The sequence below is a fragment of the Epinephelus fuscoguttatus genome, linkage group LG10 (genome assembly GCF_011397635.1).
Source record: "Epinephelus fuscoguttatus linkage group LG10, E.fuscoguttatus.final_Chr_v1".
In the NCBI taxonomy this organism is placed as follows: Eukaryota; Metazoa; Chordata; class Actinopteri; order Perciformes; family Serranidae; genus Epinephelus; species Epinephelus fuscoguttatus.
The window spans coordinates 45,128,997-45,152,953 of record NC_064761.1 but is presented as its reverse complement, the minus strand read 5'-3'; the positions used below and the strand labels follow the sequence as shown (position 1 = coordinate 45,152,953).

Genomic DNA, 23,957 nt, shown 5'->3' with positions numbered 1-23,957 from the left:
CCAGGGCCCTCTGCACCAGGAGGAACCCAGGGCCCTCTGCACCAGCGTAAGGTCCGACAGTTGTTCTGAGGATTTCATCCTGGTACCTAACAGCAGTCAGGGTACTGTTGGCTCTGACATGGAGATCTGTGTGACCCTCCAGGGATCTGCCTCCCCAGACCATCACTGACCCACCACCAAACCGGCTGGTGAATGATGGAGCTGCACGGTGCTGGGCTGTGAGCACAGGTCCCACTAGAGGATGTGGGGCCCTCATGCCACCCTCATGGAGTCTGTTTCTGACAGTGTGGTCAGAAACATGCACACCAGTAGCCTGCTGGAGGTCATGTTGTAGGGCTCTGGCAGTGCTCCTCCTGTTCCTCCTCACACAAAGGAGCAGATAGCGGTCCTGCTGCTGGGTTGATGCCCTTCTACGGCCCTGTCCAGCTCTCCTGGTGTCCGGTATCAACCTGATTGGGCTGCAGGTGCCGCCTCATGCTACCAGTAGTGCCAAGGACTCTAGCAGAAGACCAAACTAGAGAAGAATCAGTGAGGAAGGATAAGGAGAGAGCAGCTGTCTGTGGACACCACATGTAAAACCATTTCCTGTTTGTCTCTTTGATTTGACCCAAAGCAGCTGAAACTATTTCACAATCACTTTATTGATCTCCCTGAAGTTTGACTGACTTCCTGTCAGCCTATGACTGTGAATAAGTGTTTTTATTTCAGCAGTGTAGCATTTGTCTGATCCGCTTTCTGCTGTTTATCAGAAATGGGTTCGTCTGTTGGAGTGAAATCAAAATCCTGTTTTTCCTCTTCTGGCCTTGAAGCTGTGAAACGTGGCCTTCATGTCTCACTGCATGTCGACTGGCCTTGATGACTGGTGTAAGAGTTCAGCTCCTTCAGAGAATAACTGTGTAGTGACAGAGAGACAGTGACGGCAGATGAGCTCGGAGCAGACAGGTGAACAGCTGTTGGAGTTACAATAAAAGTAAAGCTGTCCAGTGTTAAGGTGGATTTAAACTTGCGTGTCAGCTCTTTGCAAATATGATTTTTTATACTTGTGTGATGGTGTGTCTGTGTCACTCTGCAGTTACACCTCCAAAACACTAGTTGGTGGAGATTTCTGTGAAGTGCTGTAAAGTTTAGTTGATTCAAAACACACATTAAACACACAGTAAACACACATCAAACACACAAATGCACAGTAAACACACATTAAATGCACAGTAAACACATAGTAAACACACATCAAACACACAAATGCACAGTAAACACACATTAAACACACAGTAAACACATTAAATGCACAGACGCACAGTAAACACACAGTAAACACATGAAACGCACAGTAAACGCACAGTAAACTCACATTAAACACAGTAAGTACACATCAAACACACATTAAATGCACATTAAAAGCACATTAAACACATGTTAAACACACGTTAAACACACATTAAACACACAAGAAACATGGCTTAACAGAGACAGTGTCAAACACAAATCAGCTTCACTATAACTCGCAGCATTCACAGACAAACACTTCTTTATCTGGACACATTTTCCCCACACATACAACATGCTAACGTTATTAGCACAAGCCTATGGCATTTTACATTGTATAAATTAGCCTAGCAGCTAGCAGAGATTTCCTCTGCCCATATTTCAGCCAGGATAAATCACACACAGTGTGTGGAGGCTTTATTGTCTTCACAATTTATTGTTTCTTATCTGTGAAATTAAAGTAAATCAAAGCTTTGTTTCCACTGAGGGAAATGGTTTCAGCTCACAGAGACAGACAGGAGGTCTGCGTCACTGTGAGGTGGAGTTACATCTCTGGGGAGGTGCACGTCAGGCTACAGCGTGGGTTACAGCGTTGATCCAATGCAGAAGTATAAATCCTGCTTTAGATTGCAGATTTCAACTTGTCTGTGGATAAACGTTGCAGCTCCTGAACACCAAAGTTAATACAAATATCTTCAGTAAGTCCAGGTGCTGTGTAGGTCAGACTCAGAGACCGAGAACACTTTAATACCTCTTTATTTATTATAAGTAACTGCAGTATTCAATGTTATGTCATATTTTCCTCCATTTTTCCCTGTTTTTGGGGAGTTTTCCCTCATCAGCTGTGAGGGTCAGAGGGCAGAGGGACATTGTGTCTGTAAAGTCCTCTGAGGCTGACTGTGATCTGTGATATTGAGCTTTATAAACAAAACTGACTGAAATATTTTCCTCATATTGTGCAGCAAAAGAAAGAACTGAGCTGATGTTGCTGCAGTGTGTAGACTGACCGACACAGCAGATCCTCAGACATATATTAACTGAACTCTTCAGTCCTGTCAGTCTGTCCATCTGTCTGTGGGTCTTTTGTCCTCCTCCTCAGCCTGAGGCAGGCAGTCAGCTGGTCGGTGTGTTGGTGTGTCGGTCAGCAGCTGTCAGGCAGCAGATCAGATCCACACAGAGAGCAGGACTCCGGTTTCTGCTGTATTATTCATGTGAGGAGCAGAAAGAAGATCTGAGCTGCTGCTCAGGTTCCTCTCACACAAACTGAGGCAACACAGAAAACATCACATACATACGTTACAGCTGTTGAGTCTGTTCACAAGCTTCTCTGTTCATTGGTCTGTCCAGAAGGTCATAAATACACATTTCATTCTCCTAAATGTCAATTATCCATCCTCAAATGTCAACATGTATTTTACTACAAATATGGACAAGGAAAAAAGATCCATTGATTAGTAGAATAGTTTTTGATTGATATTCGTTCTCCATGTAAGAAGTATTTCGGTCTGTTTAAAAACTGTCTCTGAAGTAAAGAGACAATATATTTTAAAAGAGGTCCTACATGAACAGAGACGACAGAGACAACAGAGGCAACAGAGATGACATAGACAACGGAGACGACAAAGACAGCAGAGGTGGCAGAGGCAACAGAGATGACATAGACAACGGAGACGACAGAGACAACAGAGGCAACAGAGATGACATAGACAACGGAGACGACAAAGACAGCAGAGGTGGCAGAGGCAACAGAGATGACATAGACAACGGAGATGACAGAGACAGCAGAGGCGGCAGAGGCAACATAGACAATGGAGATGACAAAGACAGCAGAGGCAGCAGAGGCAACATAGACAATGGAGATGACAAAGACAGCAGAGGTGGCAGAGGCAACAGAGATGACATAGACAACGGAGACGACAGAGGCAACAGAGATGACAGACAACAGAGACGACAGAGGCAGCAGAGGCAACAGAGACAGAAAACCCATAACTACCAGAATGCGCTGCACCACTCTGGACCAATTAACAAACACAAGAAACAAAATGGCAGCCAGCATTTAGCTTCTGTTTTTGTTTTTACCGACTGCAAATCAACGTTCAAACGCAGCGAGCTGTCGCTGCATGTCAGTCTGCTTCCTTTGACATTACATAAGGTGTTGCGTTCATGCTCCCTCTGACGCAGTCATCTTTATAATGGCCTGCAGTGTGTGATGCACCGTTATCTTCAGATCTTGTGAGCGTGCTTAAGATCAGGAAGAACAACAACTGTGAAGTTTCTTCTTATGATGACTTTCAAACTCGTGTAGTCTGAGCCCAACTTCAGGGACCTGGATGACAGTGTTGACGATGTGCTGGTATATCTTATTAAAAAGGGATGTGTACTTCACTTTATTACGTTTGTTTTTGTACAAAAAAACATTAAATCTCCAGTATGTTGTATTTAAAGTGAATATAATCTAATCGTTGTGTTTTCTTTAGTGTATAATCAGCTGAAAGTAATATTGTCTTTTTATTACTTTAGAATGAGTCCATTTGGCCGGTGAGTCAGGAAGTAAATTTTGGACTCTGCATGTAGGACTGCAGCGGTATGAGATTTTCATGATCACTGTCTTACAAAATATCACAGTTTCATGGTTTCACATACTACGACCCTTTAAATGGTCGTCGTAACCCTTTTATATATGGACGTATGTGACAGACAGTCAAGGAGGAAAGGAGATCTACACGTAGGTGAGATTATTCATCCAGTCGCATTTCTTTTAATACTGTAGAAAATCAAATGTACACAGTATGATAACCATCAGTTTTCATAGCAGAGTACAGAGTATTCAGAGTACTGGGCTGCAGTAGTATGGAGTATACTGTGTGTATGACAGGGATTGTTGCTGTTCCTGCTCATCGGTGTTTCTAATGATGCTGCTGCTGCTGCTGCAGTGAGAAACAGCAGAAGAACTCTGCTGAATGAAGCTCAGCCTGTTTGTCTACATCTGGTTTTCATTGAGCTCCACGGCTCAGGAATTCACCCCCAACACCACCCGTCCCTTCAGCCCCCAGCAGGCAGGCAGCCTGAGGGGTGGTGGTGGTGGGGGGTGCTGTTGTTGGACGTGTCCTTGGATGTAAAGGATAGTTCCACCATAATGTGTCTGTGGATCTGTACTGACCTCTGGTGGCAGCACCACAAACACTCAGTTCAGTTCAGTGTCTTTATCGTCACTGCACACCTGTACGGTCGAGTCAGGTGACTGCAAAGACACAAGTCACGTTCAAGATGTACCGCACGCAGGATATTGTCCCTGCACATGTCTACAGCGTGGTTATTTACAGTTTGACTCTCTGATGGCGCTCAGGTCAAAGCTGTTCAGAAGTCTGGAGTCTTTCAGGGAGCTGCAGCGTCCTCCAGAGGGCAGCAGGTTGAAAAGGTGGTGATCAGGCTGAGATGAGGACAGAAAATAATCTAAAATAATGTAAAAAGTTTTGTTTGAGGCAGAGCTGTTTGTCTTCAGGTGATGATAAATCTTTGTTTCTGGGAGGACACATCTACAAAGACCTGAAAGTCCTGTTCACACAGGATCATTATCTTGTGTGCACAAACAGGGTTCCACCAGTCATGGAATACCTGGAAAAGTCCTGGAATTTTGTTGTGTGTAATGAAATGGTTGCAGTAATCAGCATCTACATGATGTAACATAACGGTGAATTTGTTTCCTGGAGCTGATGAAGTAATGACGCTCAAACATGTGCACCACGTTTTGTTTATCATCACGTATGTTTCCTCAGTTTCTCTCCATGTTCTGTCTCCACCTTCATGTCTGATGTTCTGTCTGAATAAAGTTTGATATGTTTAAAAAAACACCAGGTGAGTGAGGAAAAGAAAAACTGATACGTCCTTGAAAAGTCATGGAAAAGTTTTGAACCTCAGTCCATGAAAATGTGTGTGAACTCTGCACAACGTAAAACTCCCCTTTCAGGGCTTCAGTGACTCGGCACATGTCAGACCTGATTAAAGATGTTTTTATTTTCTGTTTTCTGACATGTTACAGATCAAACAGTGAAGACATTAATTATTCGTCTGGTTAATTAGCGCCCACACTTCAGAGCAAAGTGTCATGTCAGTTTGTTTTTCGTTTCCTGACTGCTGGTTTGATAACATGTCTGATTATTGATCATGTAAAGATGTTCAGTGACAGCGGAGGTAAAACTGATGTTGTCTTTCAGAGAGGATCTGACGAGCTTTTCTCCAGCGTCTCCAACGGCCCGTATATCATGAGCACCACAGGTCAGATATATTCCTCTGGTTCTTAATAATCTGCAGTATCACATGTGCCATCTGTGGAGACACATCTGTCTCAGTATTTGCAGGTTGAACATCTGTGTGTAAATGTGTAATGTGTGAATATGAAACACTCTCCACTAACATAAAACAGATCTGTAAACACACCAGCAGGTTCCACAACATAAAAGACTCAGTAATGAGGTGTCAGTAAATGTGTGCTTAGATCTGCACATAAAAAAATCTTGGTACTATAAACCTGCACTGGATTCATGAACGCTGCAGGAAAACTCAGATTTGATCGTAATCACGTGTGTTTGTTCATGATTGTCAATCAATCATAAACTGACAGCGCTCCCACTGGTCAGTATTTATCATACAGCCCCGCCCATAACTATCCAGTGACCACCATATATGGAGGTGATCATTACTGTGGACAGGTGCATCCTGTCGACCTGCGAACACATGGAGCGCTGTGACTATTTGTTTTTAATAATTTAATATTTCAGTTCTTATATTTGGCCCATGGCATCGTTTCTCATTTTAAAGTGTGTTGTTTGCCCGACAGCTGCGTCTGAGTCGAGCTCTGCCCCTCCCTCTTCAGCTTCCCTTATGGCAGCCACATGTACATCAAGCGCCCTGCAGAGCAGCATCACGTCTCCCACATCTGCCGCGATGAACAGACATGTAACCCTGGTGTTTGTCCTGAGCCTCAGTTCTCTTTGTCTCTGCTGTGAAATGAAACCACTGTTAAGACATCTTAACACAGGCAGTCTGATGTCAGCAGTGACCCAGCGTTAAGTTTAGCAACATGTGACATAATCACACGTCTCCCTCCGACTCTCTGACAGGTTCAGGTTCACCAGCTGCCCGCTGTGAGCCGAGACAGACACAGAATTGTTCTCCCACGTCCACAGGTCTTATTAAACCAAAACTTAATTTGAAATAATGTTTACGTCTCCCACGTCGCAACTCTCATAATTAGATTAAACAATAACTAGTCCATAGCCATTGGTAGCTGTGTCACCTTCTACCTATGCCAGTCCTCAATGCCTATGTGCAGTTTCACATAGATTGACCACGTCAGTGAGTAGAAAAACGTGGGACAGACAGAATGACTGACTGACAGAATGACACACTGACAGTTTCCGTGATTATGTACAGCATACCATACCATGACTTAGTCATACCAAACATTAGAAACAACACCAACATTGGTCCACAGGGGGAGCCACAGCGATCGGTCGCATTTTAGCCATTTGGAAGCATTTTTCTGTTGTTATAGCGCCACCCAGTTGCCAATTAGAGTTAAATTTCTCCAGTCACCTTGAGGCGTCCTGTTCTACATATCTACCAAGTTTAGTAAAAATCCATATGGCGGTTAGGCCTAGATAAGAAATGAGCTCTCGAGCGCCCCCATTTTGTTTGATGGGGTCAATAATGGAGGGGTCCCCTCAGATTATGTGTGGTCATATGCCTACAAAGTTGCGTGGTGATGGGTGAAACCCTTGAGATGTTCTACACCTTTATGTGATGAGCCACGCCCTCCGCAATATTCATTGCCTTATAGAAGCTCAGTTTTAGGAAGTTTTCCAACTTTTGCCAAGAGGGAACTTTAGATATTGGTCCCTAGATTATGTTCACCCAGTTTCATGCAGATCGCTCAAACTTCCTAGGAAGAGATCCATTTGAAGTGTTTTTCAAACAATTCAAAATGGTGGAAAATCTATATAAGCGGAAGTTATGGGTTCTTGAGGCAAATGTGTTCCTCATGAGGAGAGGCATCTCTGTGCAAAGTTTCATGTCTCTACCACATACGGGGCATGAGATATGCCCATTCAAAGTTTGACATTTCAATGGGTTGCTATAGCGCCCCCCTTTGGCCAATTGATGTAATATTGCTTCATTGGCATCCTCCCATGACCCTCTACCACTGTGCCAAATTTCACATGGATTGACCAAGTCAGTGAGGAGAAACACGTGGAACACACACACACACACACACACACAGAGTTTTTGTCATATAGTGAGATGAGGTGCAGTTTGGGGCTGTGATGTGTACAGAGCGCAGAGGAGCAGAGTGTTGGTTTATTTTATTCATTCAGAGAACAGCGTTTTCCAGTTTTGTATTAAGTCGATTTAAATAACTCATTCATGTTTTTTAAGAAATCTGAAACTTAAATCTGCTAAATACCAACTTACTTATCTGCGTTTGTTATTCTAATCTTTTGTCATGTTTAACTTGGATGTGTCAAAAGTGTCTGTGTGTTGCGAACGCAACAGAGCACAATTTCTAACAATGATATGCGTCATTTATGTGCAGTATCTTATTGACATGAGCGCTACGAGCAGACGCAGGTATAGATTTTGTTAGTACACACGAAAAGATCGGCGCTGATAACATATTGATGAATACTTAACTAAACGTAAAGTTCCTTCTGACAAAATTCATTCTGCTCACGTTTCATCAGTAAAAATACAAATGTAGATTCACAGATATCTGTTGGAAAGATATTCAGACGCGATTCTATTTTTTTGTGAATTATTAAAATGTATTCACAGGTTTTCTGTGTATTTGCAGATCTGTTTTATATTTACAGAATAGTCCTTTGTATTTGTGTAAGGTGGCTGAATATTTACAGACAGATCGTTATCTGTTCACACAGATACTAAAGAAACTAAACTAAACTAAGATAACACTGAGACAAACAGATCTCCACAGACGTTTCATCAGCTCACCTCACACAGGTGAAACTGTCAAGCTGATGTTCCTCACTCAGTGTTGTGATTAGAGTTGTACTGATACCAATACCAGTATCAGAAATGCCTCCCATACTGCCTAAAATGCGGTACTGGGTGTCGGTGAGTACAGCCTATGACCAATTTGATACCACGTAATGCCTCACGTCATTACGCATACGCACGCTTACAGGCAAACGAAACAGAAACGGAGCAGAGTTTAAAAAGCATTCTGCTGTAGCCTTTAAAATGACTTTTTAACCACATTGTGTGGCTGCGCTTTAACCTGTGTCTTGATCTGTGTCAACACTGGATAATAATAATTAAAAAAGTTTTATGGCATTGATTCTGCTATTATGTATTTATTTCTTAACATTTTACACAGAGTTTTAGGAGTTGAGACATACAACAATTCATATCCCATCCATTTTTTTTTTAAACCTCCTGAACACCAGGACCAGACGACTCACAGATCAGTTCATCGCTGCTTCAGGTTTCTGTGTGATAAACTTGTCCTGATTGTTTCCTGTCCTCTGTAGCCAATGGCAACGACACTAAGAAGTTCAAAGGTGACATAAGAGGTCCTGGCGTGCCTTCCAGGGTCATCCACATCCGCAAGCTTCCCAACGACATCACTGAGGCCGAGGTGATCAGCCTCGGTCTGCCCTTCGGAGAGGTCACCAACCTGCTGATGCTCAAAGCCAAAAACCAGGTGCAGGAACACAGTATTCTTACTCTGTGGTATCTGTACTGTTACTGTAGTACTGACGTGTCCCCGTCCCCCATCAGGCCTTCTTAGAGATGAACACGGAGGACGCAGCTCAGAACATGGTGGGTTATTACTCCACAGTGATGCCCATCATCAGACACCATCCCGTCTACGTCCAGTTCTCCAACCACAAAGAGCTCAAGACCGACAACTCCCCAAATCAGGAGGTACCGCTCGCTCAGTGCTGTAGCTAGCTGTTAGCATCTGTTAGCATCTGTACAGCACCTATCAGCTGTTAGCATCTGTACAGGGCCTATCAGCTGTTAGCATCTGTACAGGGCCTATCAGCTGTTAGCATCTGTTAGCATCTGTACAGGGCCTATCAGCTGTTAGCATCTGTTAGCATCTGTACAGGGCCTATCAGCTGTTAGCATCTGTATAGGGCCTATCTGGTGTTAGCTGTTAGCATCTATATAGGGCCGTTCTGCTGCTAACTGTTAGCATCTGTTAGCATATTCTGATCCTCCATGTCTCCTCTGTCAGAGAGCCCAGGCGGCTCTTCGGGCCCTCACTACGTCTCATGTTGACGGGGCTGTGGCAGCTCCGAGCACCGTGCTGAGGGTGGTGGTGGAGAACCTGGTGTACCCCGTCACCCTGGACGCCCTCTGCCAGGTAAACAAAACAACAACATCATCATTTAGACACATAGATCCACAGACATCATGAACTCTGAACCTGCTGCTGTTTCAGACAGCTGGCTGTGAACGCCTCACGACTCAGATTTCTCAGACGTGCGTTTCCTGTCATAGTCTGATCCACTTCCTGTCTGCTCCTCAGATCTTCTCAAAGTTCGGCACAGTGTTGAGGATCATCGTCTTCACCAAGAACAGTCAGTTCCAGGCTCTGCTGCAGTATCCTGACGGAGCATCCGCCCAGGCAGCTAAACTGGTGAGCCCCACGCCCTGCTGGTTGCCACGGATACTGAATACTGTAGAGCTCTGTTGACCTGTCTGTCCCTCTGCCTGTCTGTCCCTCTGCCTGTCTGTCCTTCAGGCTCTGGACGGACAGAACATCTATAACGGCTGCTGCACTCTGAGGATCAGCTTTTCCAAACTCACCAGCCTCAACGTCAAATACAACAATGAGAAGAGCCGTGACTTCACCAGACCCGACCTGCCCACCGGAGACAGCCAGCCCGCCATGGAGCACCCGGCCATGGCCACAGCCTTCAGTACGCCAGCCCTTCCCCCCAACAGTTGTGATCATGTGACCTCATGTGAAGCTCAAAGTGTAACTCAGGTGTTGTCTGTTCTTTGCAGCTCCAGGTATCATCTCAGCAGGTCCGTACACCGGAGCCACTCACACATTCCCACCAGCCTTCACCCTCCAACCTGCAGGTGAGTCTCACCTGTCCACGTCCAGTCACACAGCTGCAGGTGTGTCACATGTGCAGCTCCAACACAACATGAGGTTCATTCACCAGGTTACGGTCAGATAGATAGCTTCACACATTTAATCTTGATCATTGTTAGCTGTAAATTATGAGCAGAACCAGACTGATGATCTTTGAACAAAATATTTGTAGACAAAATTTAATGAGTGAAGGAGGAAGAGCTTGTCATGTGTCACATGTCACTGAGATGTAGAATAGAAATAATCCATAATCAATTAAGTACTGAGATTATCTGAGACCAGTCAGCTGTGTCAGTGTTAGCTGTTCACACAGTCAGACTCTAACGTCAGGGTACAAGTCAGTGTGTCCTGATCGTCCGACTGGATCAGTGAGACTGTGATTATTCTGCACGAGCTGTGTGACAGTTTGTTTACAGATGGTTTGATATAGTTTGGCTGTTGTCAGAGGTGGAGCCAATCAATCAATCAATAATCAATATGTTTGCTGTTTTCTGACTCACTGATGTACAGATGGTTATTGTGTGGCTAACGTTTTCCTTCACTGCCTGAAATTTAATCTTATCAAACATTTAAATCCAGTTACTTCCTGTTGAGGAGCTGCAGTCACATGGTCAGCACTCAGCCAATCACATCTCTGAGCACGCTGTTGTTGACATGTGTTCTCAGACGGAGACGCCACTACAATAATCCAGACTGTGATCATTAACTGTCGTCCACATGTCCTGTCTCACTGCTCCCGTCTCTCCCAGTGTCCTCCCACTATCCAGGCCTGGCGGTGCCCACTCTGCCCGGAGCCCTGGCCTCTCTGTCCCTGCCCGGGGCCACCAGGCTGGGCTTCCCCCCCATGTCTTCTGGAGTCTCTGTCCTGCTGGTCAGCAACCTCAACCCCGAGGTGAGAGGACAGTCTGTCCACCTCCTCATCATGTCCTCCTTCTTGTCTCATTGTTGTCTAAAGATGAACATCGTCCACAGTTTGATTTGTTTCCACCTGTGAGCAGCTCCTCCACTTCCTCTGCACACTGTTTACTATCATTATTATTATTATTATTAATCATTCTGTCCAGCGTGTCCACAGAGGACATGACAGAGGATTCAAACAGCCAATCACATGTGGGAAATAAAAAATCAAAACTCTATGTTCCTCTGTCAGCTGCAGAGCTGTGTGTCAGTGTAGCTGAGTGTTGGACATGTCGGCCGTAGAGACGTCCGTCTTCTCCTCAGTGTCATCACTGCATCAGTGTCTCTGACCCGCTCACTCAGCAGAATCCACAGACCTTGTTTTGAACACTTCCTACACAGATGTAGGAACTATTTTCCTGTTAGCTCACCTAGCATCACTGAGCTAGCTAACGTTACAGCTCAGCTGAGGAAGACACCATTGATGTTTACACCTCACGCTGTCACGAGCCTCGTGTCCATGAGCGGATACACACTTCGCTCTGCGCAGTGATACAGCTGGTGAGTGTAGTGTCAGTATACACCGAAGAACACAACAGGAGGGGGGGGAAATATTTACTTTAGATTTTTGGGGTGAACTGTTCCTTTAAAACGGAGGTGGGAACCTCTCACGACCGCATGCCTTTGCTGATGTTGACCCTTGACCTGAGGATTGGAACCCTGGACCTTCTACATGAAGGGTGAGTGCTCTAACCACTACACTAGGGAGGGAGGCCCCTAATGAAACTAAAAGTAAGAATGGTAAAAAAAACACACACACACACACACACACACACACACACACACACACAGACACAGATAGTTTCCATTGTTCTAGTTCATTGGTAACATCTCTTACAACATGATCATGTCATAGATGCAAACACGTGTCAGAGAGGGGTTGTAAAATTCTCAGAAACATTGCTATAACTTCTTCACATGTGACGAGACACTCCTCCACTCCTAAATGGATCCCTTACAGTCTCGTTGACTCAAGGCCTAAGCCCTTACAGGTTTTGCGCGTTCACGTGAGGGGAAGTGGTGTCCCAATTCTCCGTCAGGTTAGCTCTTAACCTGACGGAGAATTGGGACACCACTTCCCCTCACATGAACGTGCAGAACTAAGGGGACGGGCCAAGACAAGGGCTAAGGGGAAGAAATGGAATTGGTCCTAGGTCTGTAAGGGCTTAGGGCTTGAGTCAACAAGTGTGTAAAGGATCCATTTAGGATTGGGGGAGTGAGTTGTCCAGATGGAGACAACTGGAGACAAAGATGACCAACACTGAAAATAGACACTGAAGTTAGCTAACATTAGCTAACCAAAAACAAGACTTCGGTTGTTTCAGTCGATCAAACCGGACAGTTAAATTCGTCTAGGTTATTGTACGCTTTCATCAGCTCGCCATGTAACGTTCGTGACATTAGATCTGGAGGACGAGGTCATCTGTAACGATGATGGTGTCCACACTGGACAAATCAGCACAACACTTTCATGTTGTCACTTTCCTGTATGTTCACTTCATCACTTCCTGCTCTCCATCTGAATTTCACTCATCATAATAGTCACATGACTTCAAACATCCTGTCAGCAAACAGTATTTATTCTGCACAGTTTGAGTCTTTTACTCCAATCAGTCAGACATTAAGACCACTGACCTCTGGCCCTGACATTCATGTAGATGTCACCTGACAGGCTCCACCCACCCTACACCGCTGCAGCCGAGGCACCGCCCCTCATGGCAGCGACACACCCTGATGACGGTGGCGCACTGCAGTGAACATCATTTAGTTTACTTCCTGCAGACTAACGTTTGGACTCACGCCGTCTTTATGACCCTCTTACATCATCAACATCACAACCAGCAGGAGAGGTCAGAGGTCACAGAGAGGTCAGGTCCTGCAGTGATGTCATAGAAACATTTTCTATCCTGTTTTTTGATTTTTGATTGGCTGTTTGAGTCTCTGATGTCACAGGTTTTGTTCTCACTTGATGTCTTTACCTGTAATGTTTGTAATGCCTACACACACACACACACACACACACACACACACACACACACACACACACACCTGTCCAGTCATGTGTTCTCCTCCTCTCCAAAGGTAATTAACCTTCTGATTGACCCCTCACCTGTCTTTTTTCCCCTGTTTAATTTGTTGCCATGGAAACGCCTCGGACCCTCCACCTGTCCTGCCCTCCCACCTTTACCTGTCCTGTCCCTCCGCTGCCTTCTCTGCTGTCTCTAAAGAGAGTTACGCCCCACTGCCTCTTTATTCTCTTCGGTATGTTGTCACTTTATTCTCAGTTGTTTTTCCACTTTTTCAGTTTGGTTTTAATGAAACGATGAGTGTCTGCTGGTTTATCAGATTCTGCGTGTTGATTTGAGTTCATTCACAATATCTGCAGCTTCAAGATTCCTCAGTAAGAGATGTGAACAGGTTGTCTCAGGGCGGGGCAATATGCAGACATATCCTTATTGAAATATGGAACTGTTTATCGTCTCAGATTTTGGACATCGTCGTATGGTAATGTGGCATCAGTGTGTTTCCCCTCATGTTAAAGGCTGCGTTACAGTAAACTGATGTAAATGTATCAACTCACCAGACTTTTGATTTAACGCTTGTCTCAAACCACTGAGTCGTAACATCCACATTATCGATGATTATTGATCAAAAATCTTGTGTTAATATATATATTTAAAAAAAAAAAAAGATCCGTACAGCTTTCTGCATCAGTGAGGGGAACTGGTCAGACATATTGTTATGTTGGATTCTGTCTCCCAGTCCGAGCGTTAATGCAGGTGCTCTAAGGAGATTTAAAAATATCTGAAACATATAATGTGTCACTTAAAAATATTGTGATATAATTTCCAGGACATATTGGCCAGCTCCAGGTTGTCTGGAGGTTAGGATGCTCAAACTGTCACATAACACAGGACACTCTCCTACAAACTCCAACTAAACACAGAAAAAGAAATCAAGAAGCCAACCCTACATGAAAAAAATTAACTTTGATAACAAGTTTGACTTTGATGCATCTGCAGCTCATTTCACTTGAGCCCCTAAAATCTGTTTCTACTCAGGCAACAAATAAAAACTGATCTCAACTGAAATGTGAGTTTTGGTCATTTGTAAAGGGACAGTTCAGATGTTTTAAAGTCAGTGTGTGACCGACAGCACGTGTCAGTCAGCACACAATGTATTGTAAGAACTTTGAAATTCAATATCAGTTTAAGTGTACGTTATATTGAGAATATTTTCACAGCTTCACCTTAATGTCTGACAGTAATTTCCATGAGGAAAATTAAGCTGTTATATCTCTTTAATCATAGCCAGACCCCACCGACAGAAACAGTGATTTAACATCAGTGAGCAGGAGCTGCTGGTCGACTGCTGCCTCCATCCGTTAGTGTGTTCTGCCTTTGCACTGACAACAGCTGTAGCCAGAGGCATAGAGACGTACATCCATCTCATTCTTGTGAATGTGAGATCTTAAGAACACCTTAAGGGAATTTCCTCAGATTTGGCACAAACATTCACCTGGACTAAAGAATAAACTGATAAGAGGTCAGTGTGACCTCATGAAACATGTTTTTGTCCATAACTGAAGAATTCATTCACTAATTCTGACCAAACTTGACACAAATGTCTAACAGGATAAAATAATGAAGGTCAAAAGGTCAAAGGTCAGCTTGACTGTGACATCATCATGTTTTAACGTCATATCTCAGGAACAGAAGGGGAGACATTTGGTCAGATACTGAATTGGTGACTCTAATCTTGAAACTGTGCTGATTGTATAGATCTTCTGTGTGTGAAGCATCCATGTTTTCACTGACATGGATGGAGACTGTCAGAGACACTGGACTGGTGGGCGGAGCCATACAACCACAGAGTGGACTGGTGGGCGGAGTCATACAGCCACAGGGTGGACTGGTGGGCGGAGTCATACAGCCACAGGGTGGACTGGTGGGCGGAGTCATACAACCACAGGGTGGGCTGGTGGGAGGAGTCATACAACCACAGGGTAGACTGGTGGGAGGAGTCATACAACCACAGGGTGGACTGGTGGGCGGAGTCATACAACCACAGGGTGGACTGGTGGGAGATGTCATACAGCCACAGGGTGGACTGGTGGGCGGAGTCATACAACCACAGGGTGGACTGGTGGGCGGAGTCATACAACCACAGGGTGGACTGGTGGGCGGAGTCATACAACCACAGGGTGGACTGGTGGGCGGAGTCATACAGCCACAGGGTGGACTGGTGGGCGGAGTCATACAATTAAACCTTTAAAACACCAAAGTCACACAGTGACACAGACACACTGACTGATGGAGGCAGCAGTAGCCCAGCAGCTCCTGTGTTCACTCATGTTAAATCACTGGTTTTCTTTATTGAGTCTGGCAGCTGTATCTCATACAAACCCACTTCAAAAACCCCAAACTATCCCTCTAACTTAAGTTATTTTTTAAGGCTGAATTTAAATGAATCTGGTCAGAAAATGATTCAGTAGAATGTTGCTGATAATAATCCAGGAAACACACTGACAACAGTTCACCTTGGATCGACTCTCCGCTCACAGTTTTTAAAGTCATGTTTGGAAGCTGTGAGCAGCACAAACTGAACACTGATTTAATGTGATTTTTGATCCAAGCTGCATTTATTGTGTTTTTATCTTATTTCAGTTTCAAGTTTTGAGTTTGCATGTCGGGTTTTTTTCAGTTTGCATGTCGTCAGTGCTAAATCAGCTGCACTCCCATAATTCATAGCTCCTACATGGTGTAATCTGCCATTTTAATTTTTTCTGACCCTTACCCTTAATTTCCTCACTGCATTTCCCGTGTCATAACATCCAGAAATTCCTCCCTTCTAAATTAAATTCACAAATTTGTTAGCTTTTGTTCCCACCTGCTGACGGCAGCATCTCACCGCTGCTCCTCCTCCAGGGTTTACGTTCAGTTTGTTGTGTTAATACATCAGAGTTTAATCAGAGTGTAGAGATAGATAAGGGTCAGTGTCTTGGCAGGCTGCAGGCGACCAGTTTCATACACAGCTTCCTGTAGGGTTGAACACTTCCTGTAGGGTTTAACAGTGTAGATTATTATGTTTGTGTGAATCTAACCTTTGTCTTTGTTTGTGGCTGTGTGTTAAGGTGTTTATGGCGACGTGATGAGAGTGAAGATTCTGTTCAACAAGAAGGAGAACGCTCTGGTTCAGATGTCTGACTGCACACAGGCTCAGCTAGGTAACCTTCTGCACACGTTCAGTGGGCTCCTCTGGTCTCCACCAAGAGGACGTTCTCTGGACTTTCCAGGAGGGTCTGAGAGCCCAGTTTATTAGAATCATTCTGTAAATGGTGATAGAAACGTCCACAGTTTGGTTTCAGTAATAAATCCAAAAAGTCTCCCTAAAATAAAAAAGTTCTGACCTACGGATGAGTTCAGGTTCCACTGTACAGACGCTGATCAGAAGAGACCCTCGTTAGTGTTGTTCTATCGTAATTATCTGGATATCTGTAATATTTAGTTTTATACATTTGTGATCTCAACAAAGAAGACGACGATCTTGAGTTAGTGAGAAAATTAGCAAGTAAAAATAAAAGGAGAAAATACAAGAAAAAAAAAACATATCCTCATCCGACGATTTGTATGATATCTAATGTATTAACACCGCTGTGGGTTACGTTAGGTTAGGTTTAGGAAAAGAATCATGGTTGGGCATCATTTGTGTTGTACTTAACTTAAAGTTACGTACTCAGTGTAAAATCGTGTACTTAAAAGTTTGTGTAGGTCAGGCTTAGGAAAGATGTTATGTTTGGGCATTCTTCAATATGAACTTGACATAAAGACTCGTACTCAACGAAAAGTTACGTAGATTAAGTTTAAGTAAAGAGTTTTGGTTAAGTGTCATACATTACGTACTTAATGTAAACTTACGTACTTCACTTAAATTTAAGCACTTAACAAAAGGCTGTCTAGGTCAGGTTTCAGCATCGTTCGATACATATTACTGAAAGTTCTGCACTTAATGTCAACTTGCGTACTCAACAAAGAGTTACGTAGATTTAGTTTAGGTAAAGAATCTTGGTTGCATGAAATAACAGTACGTACTTGACGCAACATGGTGATGTACCTTAAAATAAGTCAAAGTTCCCTTTGTTTGCTATGAACAGCTGTCTCCTGGGGGAAAGTCGTGTGTGACCCATCCACCACCACAATCTGCTTCCTATATGTGGGTCGTATACAAATTCTGGTGCATTAACTTTTCGTAGATATGAGAACAGCCTGGATCCTGAGATGTTCACATAGATAACAGCCAACAATCATTATTGGCGACCCAGTCCTGTGATATTTGTTTTAACTTTACTCTGTCTTATCCTGAGCTCCCACAGTACAAACTTCCCTTAGAGTGAGAGAAAAGTTAATGATGATTAATAGGAGTTTTAGTCGGAAACTTTATTGCAGGACTGCACAAGTTAAATTTCCAGGTGCTTACGACTCATTCCTAAAATATTATGTGTTTTGGTTTTAAAGGAAACAGGGTGGATAAAAGGTTTGCTGTAAAGATAATAAGAGCAACAACAAAAAAAACAAAAACTAAATATGCTAACAGCTGTTACAGGAAAAGAATAAAAATAAAATACAAACCTAAAAAATCCAGTGAGAAACTTGAGCAGCTTCTTCACTTGTCTGGTTTGCAGCCATGAGCCACCTGAGCGGCCAGCAGCTGCATGGGAAGCCTCTGCGCATCACGCCGTCCAAACACACCAGTGTCCAGCTTCCTCGTGAAGGTCATGAGGACCAGGGCCTGACCAAAGACTACAGCAACTCCCCTCTGCACCGCTTCAAGAAACCCGGCTCCAAAAACTACTCCAACATCTTCCCACCTTCTGCCACTTTACACCTTTCCAACATACCGTAAGTCCTCCGACTGCAGGAGCAGGAACGTCTTTCACACCTGTCGTACAAACTCAGGTGTTCCTTACACACCAGACTAAAACTACCTGCAACATTACTTTGATGATGTTCCATTTGTGTTCGTAGCCCGTCTGTGGTTGAGGACGACCTCAAGATGCTGTTTTCCTCCTCAGGAGCCACAGTCAAGGCCTTCAAGTTCTTCCAGTGAGTCACTTTCCTATCTCATATCTCAAAACCTTATTGATGCCTGCCCTGTTCATTAAAGCCCGTCCTCTTGGACTGCCCTCCTTTGTCCCAGAGACTCTATCCTTGTTCTGAAGCGTTTTCTCTAAAATTCCCTTTGCTTAGTCGTCCCATCCTGAAGCCTTTGTCATTGCCCTGTAATTTTTCACCCTGATTCCTCAGCCTTTGTTCCTGCCCTGAAACCATTGTCTTTGCCTTGAAGTTTTGGTCCTCACCCTGTAACCCCATGTCCTCATCCTAGAGCCCATGTGCTCATTTTTACCCTTATCCTTGCCCCAGGGTCCCTCCCTTTGCACCTCGCTTAAGTCTTTATTCTTGCCATCTCCTTGCCCCATAGCCTTTATCCCTGCCCAGCCCTGTAGTGCTTAGTTCATGCTGTGTCCTCAAGCTTTGTTTTATCCTGAAGCCCCTGAACTTACCCCGAGCCTTTATTCCTGCCCTAAAGCTCCTCTCCTTGCCCTGATTTTCTTTCTTTGCCCTGACATCCCTGTGCTTGCCCTGCTTTAAAGCTTTGTAATTCCCTAAAACACTTGTTCCTCCCCTGCAGCCCCTGTTCTTACCCAGCAGCACATGGTCTTGCCCAGCAGCCTTTGTCCTTGTCCTTTAGGTTATTGACGTTGCCATTTGTCCTATCCAGAAGCTTTCATTGTTTCCTGATTCCTTCATCTTTGTCCTAAAGCCTTTACGTTTGTCCTGAAGACTTTGTCCAAGTCCTAAAACCCTTAACTTTGAGATTGTCCTGAAGCTGTCATTCCTCCTCTTAAGCTTTCAGCCTTGCTCTGAATTCCCTATACTTGTTCTATCCTGAAGCGTTTATCGTTGCCTTCTTACCCTGAAACTTTCATCTGTGCCCAAGCTTTTGTCCATGCTGCGAAACCTTCGTCCTTGCCTTCAAACCCCTATGCCTGCCTTAAAGCTTTCGGCCTTACCCTGAAGTCTGTTTTACTTTGCCCCCATCGTGGCCCCATACCCTCTGGGCAAAATATAAAGACTTGGATGCCAGCACAGAGCCTTCACCTTTGCCCTCAAACTCCATCCCTTCACTACATTAAGTCATGTAAACTTGTGGACTTCCTGTGTAGAGTCTGATAACCTGTCGGTTTCTCCTTCAGGAAGGACCACAAGATGGCTCTGATCCAGATGGGCTCAGTGGAGGAGGCCATCGAGTCCCTCATCGAGTTCCACAACCACGACCTGGGAGAGAACCACCATCTGCGGGTCTCCTTCTCCAAGTCCTCCATCTGAGCCTCAGATTTCACCATCTGAATTGTTGACTCGATGGTGTCCACTACACTCCAATCATTCCAACGCATGTTTGCAGATGCAGAAACCACCGTGGAGTCTGGTGTGATGTTAAATTATTTTTTAAACTTGTTTTAAGTTCTTTGCCTTCAAAGAGGATTAGGGTCATTTTAAGAAATATCAGAGTTCTTGAAGAAGTCAGAATTCTGGATTCAGTCTCAGAAGTCGGTGAATAAAGTCAGTAATCTGAGTTTGTCAGGATTCTGCGAGTTTTACAGATTATAGTCAGAATCTGGACTAAAATCCTGTTGGTATATTTGTGTCTTTCTTGTTTTGAAGTTACGTTTTAGCCGCTCTTGCCTTTTGACTTTAATCCCAGAGGTAAAGTCAGCCTTCTACGTTTATGTCTCGGCAACGCTGATGAAAGTTTTTCAAACATTGACTTAATCAACTCAGAATTCTTTCTTTATTCTCAGATTTCAGTTCACATTTGTTTCCCGGTGATCCTAATCCTCTTCTTCGAAGTTTCCCCTCTGAAAAAACACTTCTGTCTTTAAAATATCAGATCTGACGAGGTTTGGGAGGTCGTGGATTTCCCCTCGAGCTGTTAGAAATTAGTCCGGGCCTCGTTAAGAAAGGCCTCGCTAAGAAAGGCTTAGTTTGGCCTTCAGATGATCCCTGTGCCTTATTGCTGGAGTCAGAATGACCTCGACTTTGACATGTAAAAAAAAAAAAAAAGATCTCCCATCATGCCTCTGTAAATTGGCAAAGAGCAGGTTTACAGTTGATAAAGGTTTACTGTTGATGTATTACAGATATATCCATATTTTATGTGTATTTTATTGGTGTTGTTTTCCTTATGTTAGTTATTTGTACTGCTGGTTACTGTAGCGTCAAACATGTGAACAGATTCTGTTTTAGCGGGTTTGCTGGCCTTTAGTCCGTAGATGCTCTTCTTTTTTCTTCCTCTTTGATTTCTTTATTTCCATGTATGCAATCATGTTTTATTCAAATCAAATATTGTAGCAATATTTTAATCATTCCTGAACTTTGACTTGTTTGGTTGTGAATGTCTCTGCGAGCTCGGCAGTTCTCGTGCCGCCTTTACAATCCGCAGATGAATGTTGTTTTGTTTCTGTCGCGTTCTGTCGGGTTTGTGAATCATGATCGTCTCATCTGTCGTGTTGCCTCTCTGAACGGTTTTATTTATAAGTTTGTGATCCACTACAGCTGAAACCAAAAACGGCCTTCTAGATGCAAACAAATCCGCCTGCCTCAGGTTTCAAAGGTTTAAGGACTAAAATAAAACATAAGGATGGACGATGGTGAACTGCTTTAGGCTCTGATGGTGTTTTCCTGTGGGAATGTTTTTATTAATTTCTCGACCGCTTCACTGGATTCAGCCCACCGGTGTGACTTCAGTCTCTATCGCAAAACCAGATGTAACGTGGAGTGCCTTCAACGTAGCGCTGAGTCACACATCAGGTATCAACTCCTCTGTATTCTGAAGGTTGGACGGAGAAGACGCCTCGCAGCCGTCTCAACTGTGCTGAGACCAGACGCTGCTGGTGTGGTTTATCTGTGTGTCTTAATTTTATTACGTCGACATTCCGGCTGCTCAGACGTCCGCCTGAACTTCAACACGACGAAGCTTCACCGTCTGAACCGAACGAGCTGCTGGGGGGGTGGGGTGGGGGGGTGTTACTGTTGTGGTGCATTCAAGACACCTTGGAGATTTGGTAGATGAGTTTCAGACAGTTGCTGTGACCCAGTTCAGAGTCTGACTCGTTGCAGACGTTCAGAGGAGGTCAGCCTCGATCTCGCGTCCTTTGTCCTTCACAGGTTCGGCTGTTTCTATTAAGCCTGTTCACACTGTGACTGTGGTCTGTTAAACACCGTCAGAGAAACAGTGGACGCTTCAGATCTCACTGTGAGACCAGACGACCATCGGCGGTCCATTTTACAGTCTTAGAGACCAGTGAGCCGCCCTTGTGCTGCTACAGCCCTCAGACCAACCAATCAGAACGCAGCAGGAAATGATGCAGGTGGAGGTCTGACAGCACACGTACTCAGACACCACAGAGGTGTGTTCTCTGAGCATCGTGTTTCTCCTGAGGCTGTAGCTCTTTGTTCCTGTCTATCATGTGATTGACATGCTCTGCTCTGATTGGATCTTCACGCTCCCAGGTGTGTTTATAAATGTGGACCAATGAGAACACGCCTGCTGAATGTTGTTTATTCTGTCAGAAGTTTCTTCAGACGTCAGAACAACAGACGACATTAAGTACACACACGTTTACATGGGGAGGGGTTTTCCCAGGTGACTTGAATGCATCACATCACTCAGTGTCAGGTGGGACAGGTGTCAGGTGAGGCAGGACTGGGACCAGTCAGTGAGGTGGAGGGTCAGTGGGGGGCGGGGGTGGGGGATGGGGGTTGAACTGTACATACGTGTTTTATACCACAGTTTGGTGTCTGCGAGCTGATTGGTGGTTTTTTATCTGATGTATATTTTGATTCAAAGTGAGCGACCGGTTCTGAGCCTGAGCCTGAGCCTTCCACTGTCTGTGTCACAACACACATTAAATCACTTTTTATCTACAAACTGCAGAGTCGTCTGTCTGTCTGGAATATGACAAAATACCAAATAAAACAAGGACTTACTTATTTAACTGAATTTTGTTTTCATGGTTTATTTATAGATTATGTAGGAAAATAAAACATTTATCAGGGCTGTCACAGTTAACATGTTGATAACCAGTTCATGCCACACATTTGTTTGATGTGCAATAAACACATTTACCTTATGCAACTGACCTATGGCTAAGCCACGCCCCCTCCACTCACTCGGACAAACTATCAACATTCAGTGCCCGGCGCTATGGCAGGTGTCACAGTACACGGCATTTCACAGGAGGCAACTGATGATTTTTGGGGACATAACGGTCAGATGTCATTGAGAAGTAACCAAAAGGGCCTAAACTACGCATTGGAGGGATATATTCATCATTTTATTGTTGAGAAGGTCGATGAAAAGCTTAAATTACAAGCCAAAATTTACAGGTCACAGTGTACGCTTGTGAACCGCATCTGGTTGCCGTCACCATCAAAGACAACAAGTTAACAACATGATGAACAACGCAGCTAGGAGCTAACGTTAGGCTAACTTTAGCTAACGTTAGCTAGAGATGTTAAAGATAACTTTATATTTCTTTCCAGCAAAGTGACAATATGTTGCCTCAAACACAATGTTGACTTACCTTAGAACAGATGTAGACATCATTGTTAATCTTATTCACGTTGAGTTGATGTTGTGGTCTAACGTTACCACACAACTTTATCCAAAGGAGACACTTTTCTCGCTTGAGATGTGGTTTAAAGTGTAAAAATACACCTGGTCGCCCAGCCTCTCAGGATACCTTGTGTCAGAGTTGCATGTACCCCATGCACACCGTTTGACCATTTTTAAACTTCAAATCTCAGAAAAAGCTCGTAAAACCCAACAAACTGACTTTCTGTAATGCATTTCAATGGACGTCCAGGCAGAGAATGTCCCAGTGTATGGGAATGGCTATACGCACTGTGATTGGCTCATCGCGTTTTTTGGGGGCGGGGCTTAGCCATAGGTCAATTATGACCCTCGGCCCACCCTGTACTTTGGGAAATCAGGAAGAGATGCAGCAGTGAAGTTGGGGATGGCGAGCAGAATCAAAGCAGCAGAAGTGGACACAGAAAGGTTTCTTCTTCATGTCAGATTCAGTTTCAGAGCTTCAGATGGTTTCAGGATGTGGACTGAGTTTCCACCAGAGTGCGACGAGCTGCTTAAATGTTTATTGAACCTTTACAGATGTGACACTGGACTCTACGTTGTGTCAGTGTTACATTCAGGTCCATGTGTCCGTCTGTTGCTTGTCATGGTTTGCTTTCAGCACTTTTCAGCAGTCTGAACGTGTGAGTTTATTCTGAAGAACATTCTGAGCAGTGTGTCGTTGATCTGGACTCTTGCATTATAATATAAACATGCATTTTCATGAAGCAGCAATTTGTTGATCAGAGTATTAAAAACTTGGTTCATTTAGAACAGATAAAAAAAAATGTTATCAATGTGCGATTAAATGCAAGTTGGTCAATCAGATATTTTTATAACATGATGGAGATGAGTCGACGAGTCCTCTTCCCACCTTGTCAGTCAGTGGACTCCTCGTCTACATATGACGCAC

At 44.1% G+C, this 23,957-nt stretch overlaps 1 protein-coding gene across 3 annotated transcripts in view; it reads left to right on the top strand.

Annotated features, from left to right (window-relative positions):
• Positions 1 to 22,409, top strand: part of LOC125895568 (polypyrimidine tract-binding protein 1-like) — a 34,703-nt gene extending 12,294 nt beyond the window's left edge. For all 3 annotated transcript variants that reach the window (XM_049587507.1, XM_049587510.1, XM_049587508.1), the window contains 13 exons: positions 5,481 to 5,541; positions 8,814 to 8,986; positions 9,064 to 9,210; positions 9,527 to 9,655; positions 9,821 to 9,931; positions 10,037 to 10,214; positions 10,303 to 10,380; positions 11,146 to 11,288; positions 13,582 to 13,615; positions 16,488 to 16,580; positions 18,036 to 18,252; positions 18,379 to 18,456; positions 19,608 to 22,409. In XM_049587507.1, coding sequence (XP_049443464.1) covers positions 5,481 to 5,541; positions 8,814 to 8,986; positions 9,064 to 9,210; positions 9,527 to 9,655; positions 9,821 to 9,931; positions 10,037 to 10,214; positions 10,303 to 10,380; positions 11,146 to 11,288; positions 13,582 to 13,615; positions 16,488 to 16,580; positions 18,036 to 18,252; positions 18,379 to 18,456; positions 19,608 to 19,740 — 1,575 coding nt within the window. In that variant the 3' untranslated portion in view covers positions 19,741 to 22,409. The remainder of the gene's footprint in view (positions 1 to 5,480; positions 5,542 to 8,813; positions 8,987 to 9,063; positions 9,211 to 9,526; positions 9,656 to 9,820; positions 9,932 to 10,036; positions 10,215 to 10,302; positions 10,381 to 11,145; positions 11,289 to 13,581; positions 13,616 to 16,487; positions 16,581 to 18,035; positions 18,253 to 18,378; positions 18,457 to 19,607) is intronic.
• Positions 22,410 to 23,957: the final 1,548 nt, after the last annotated feature.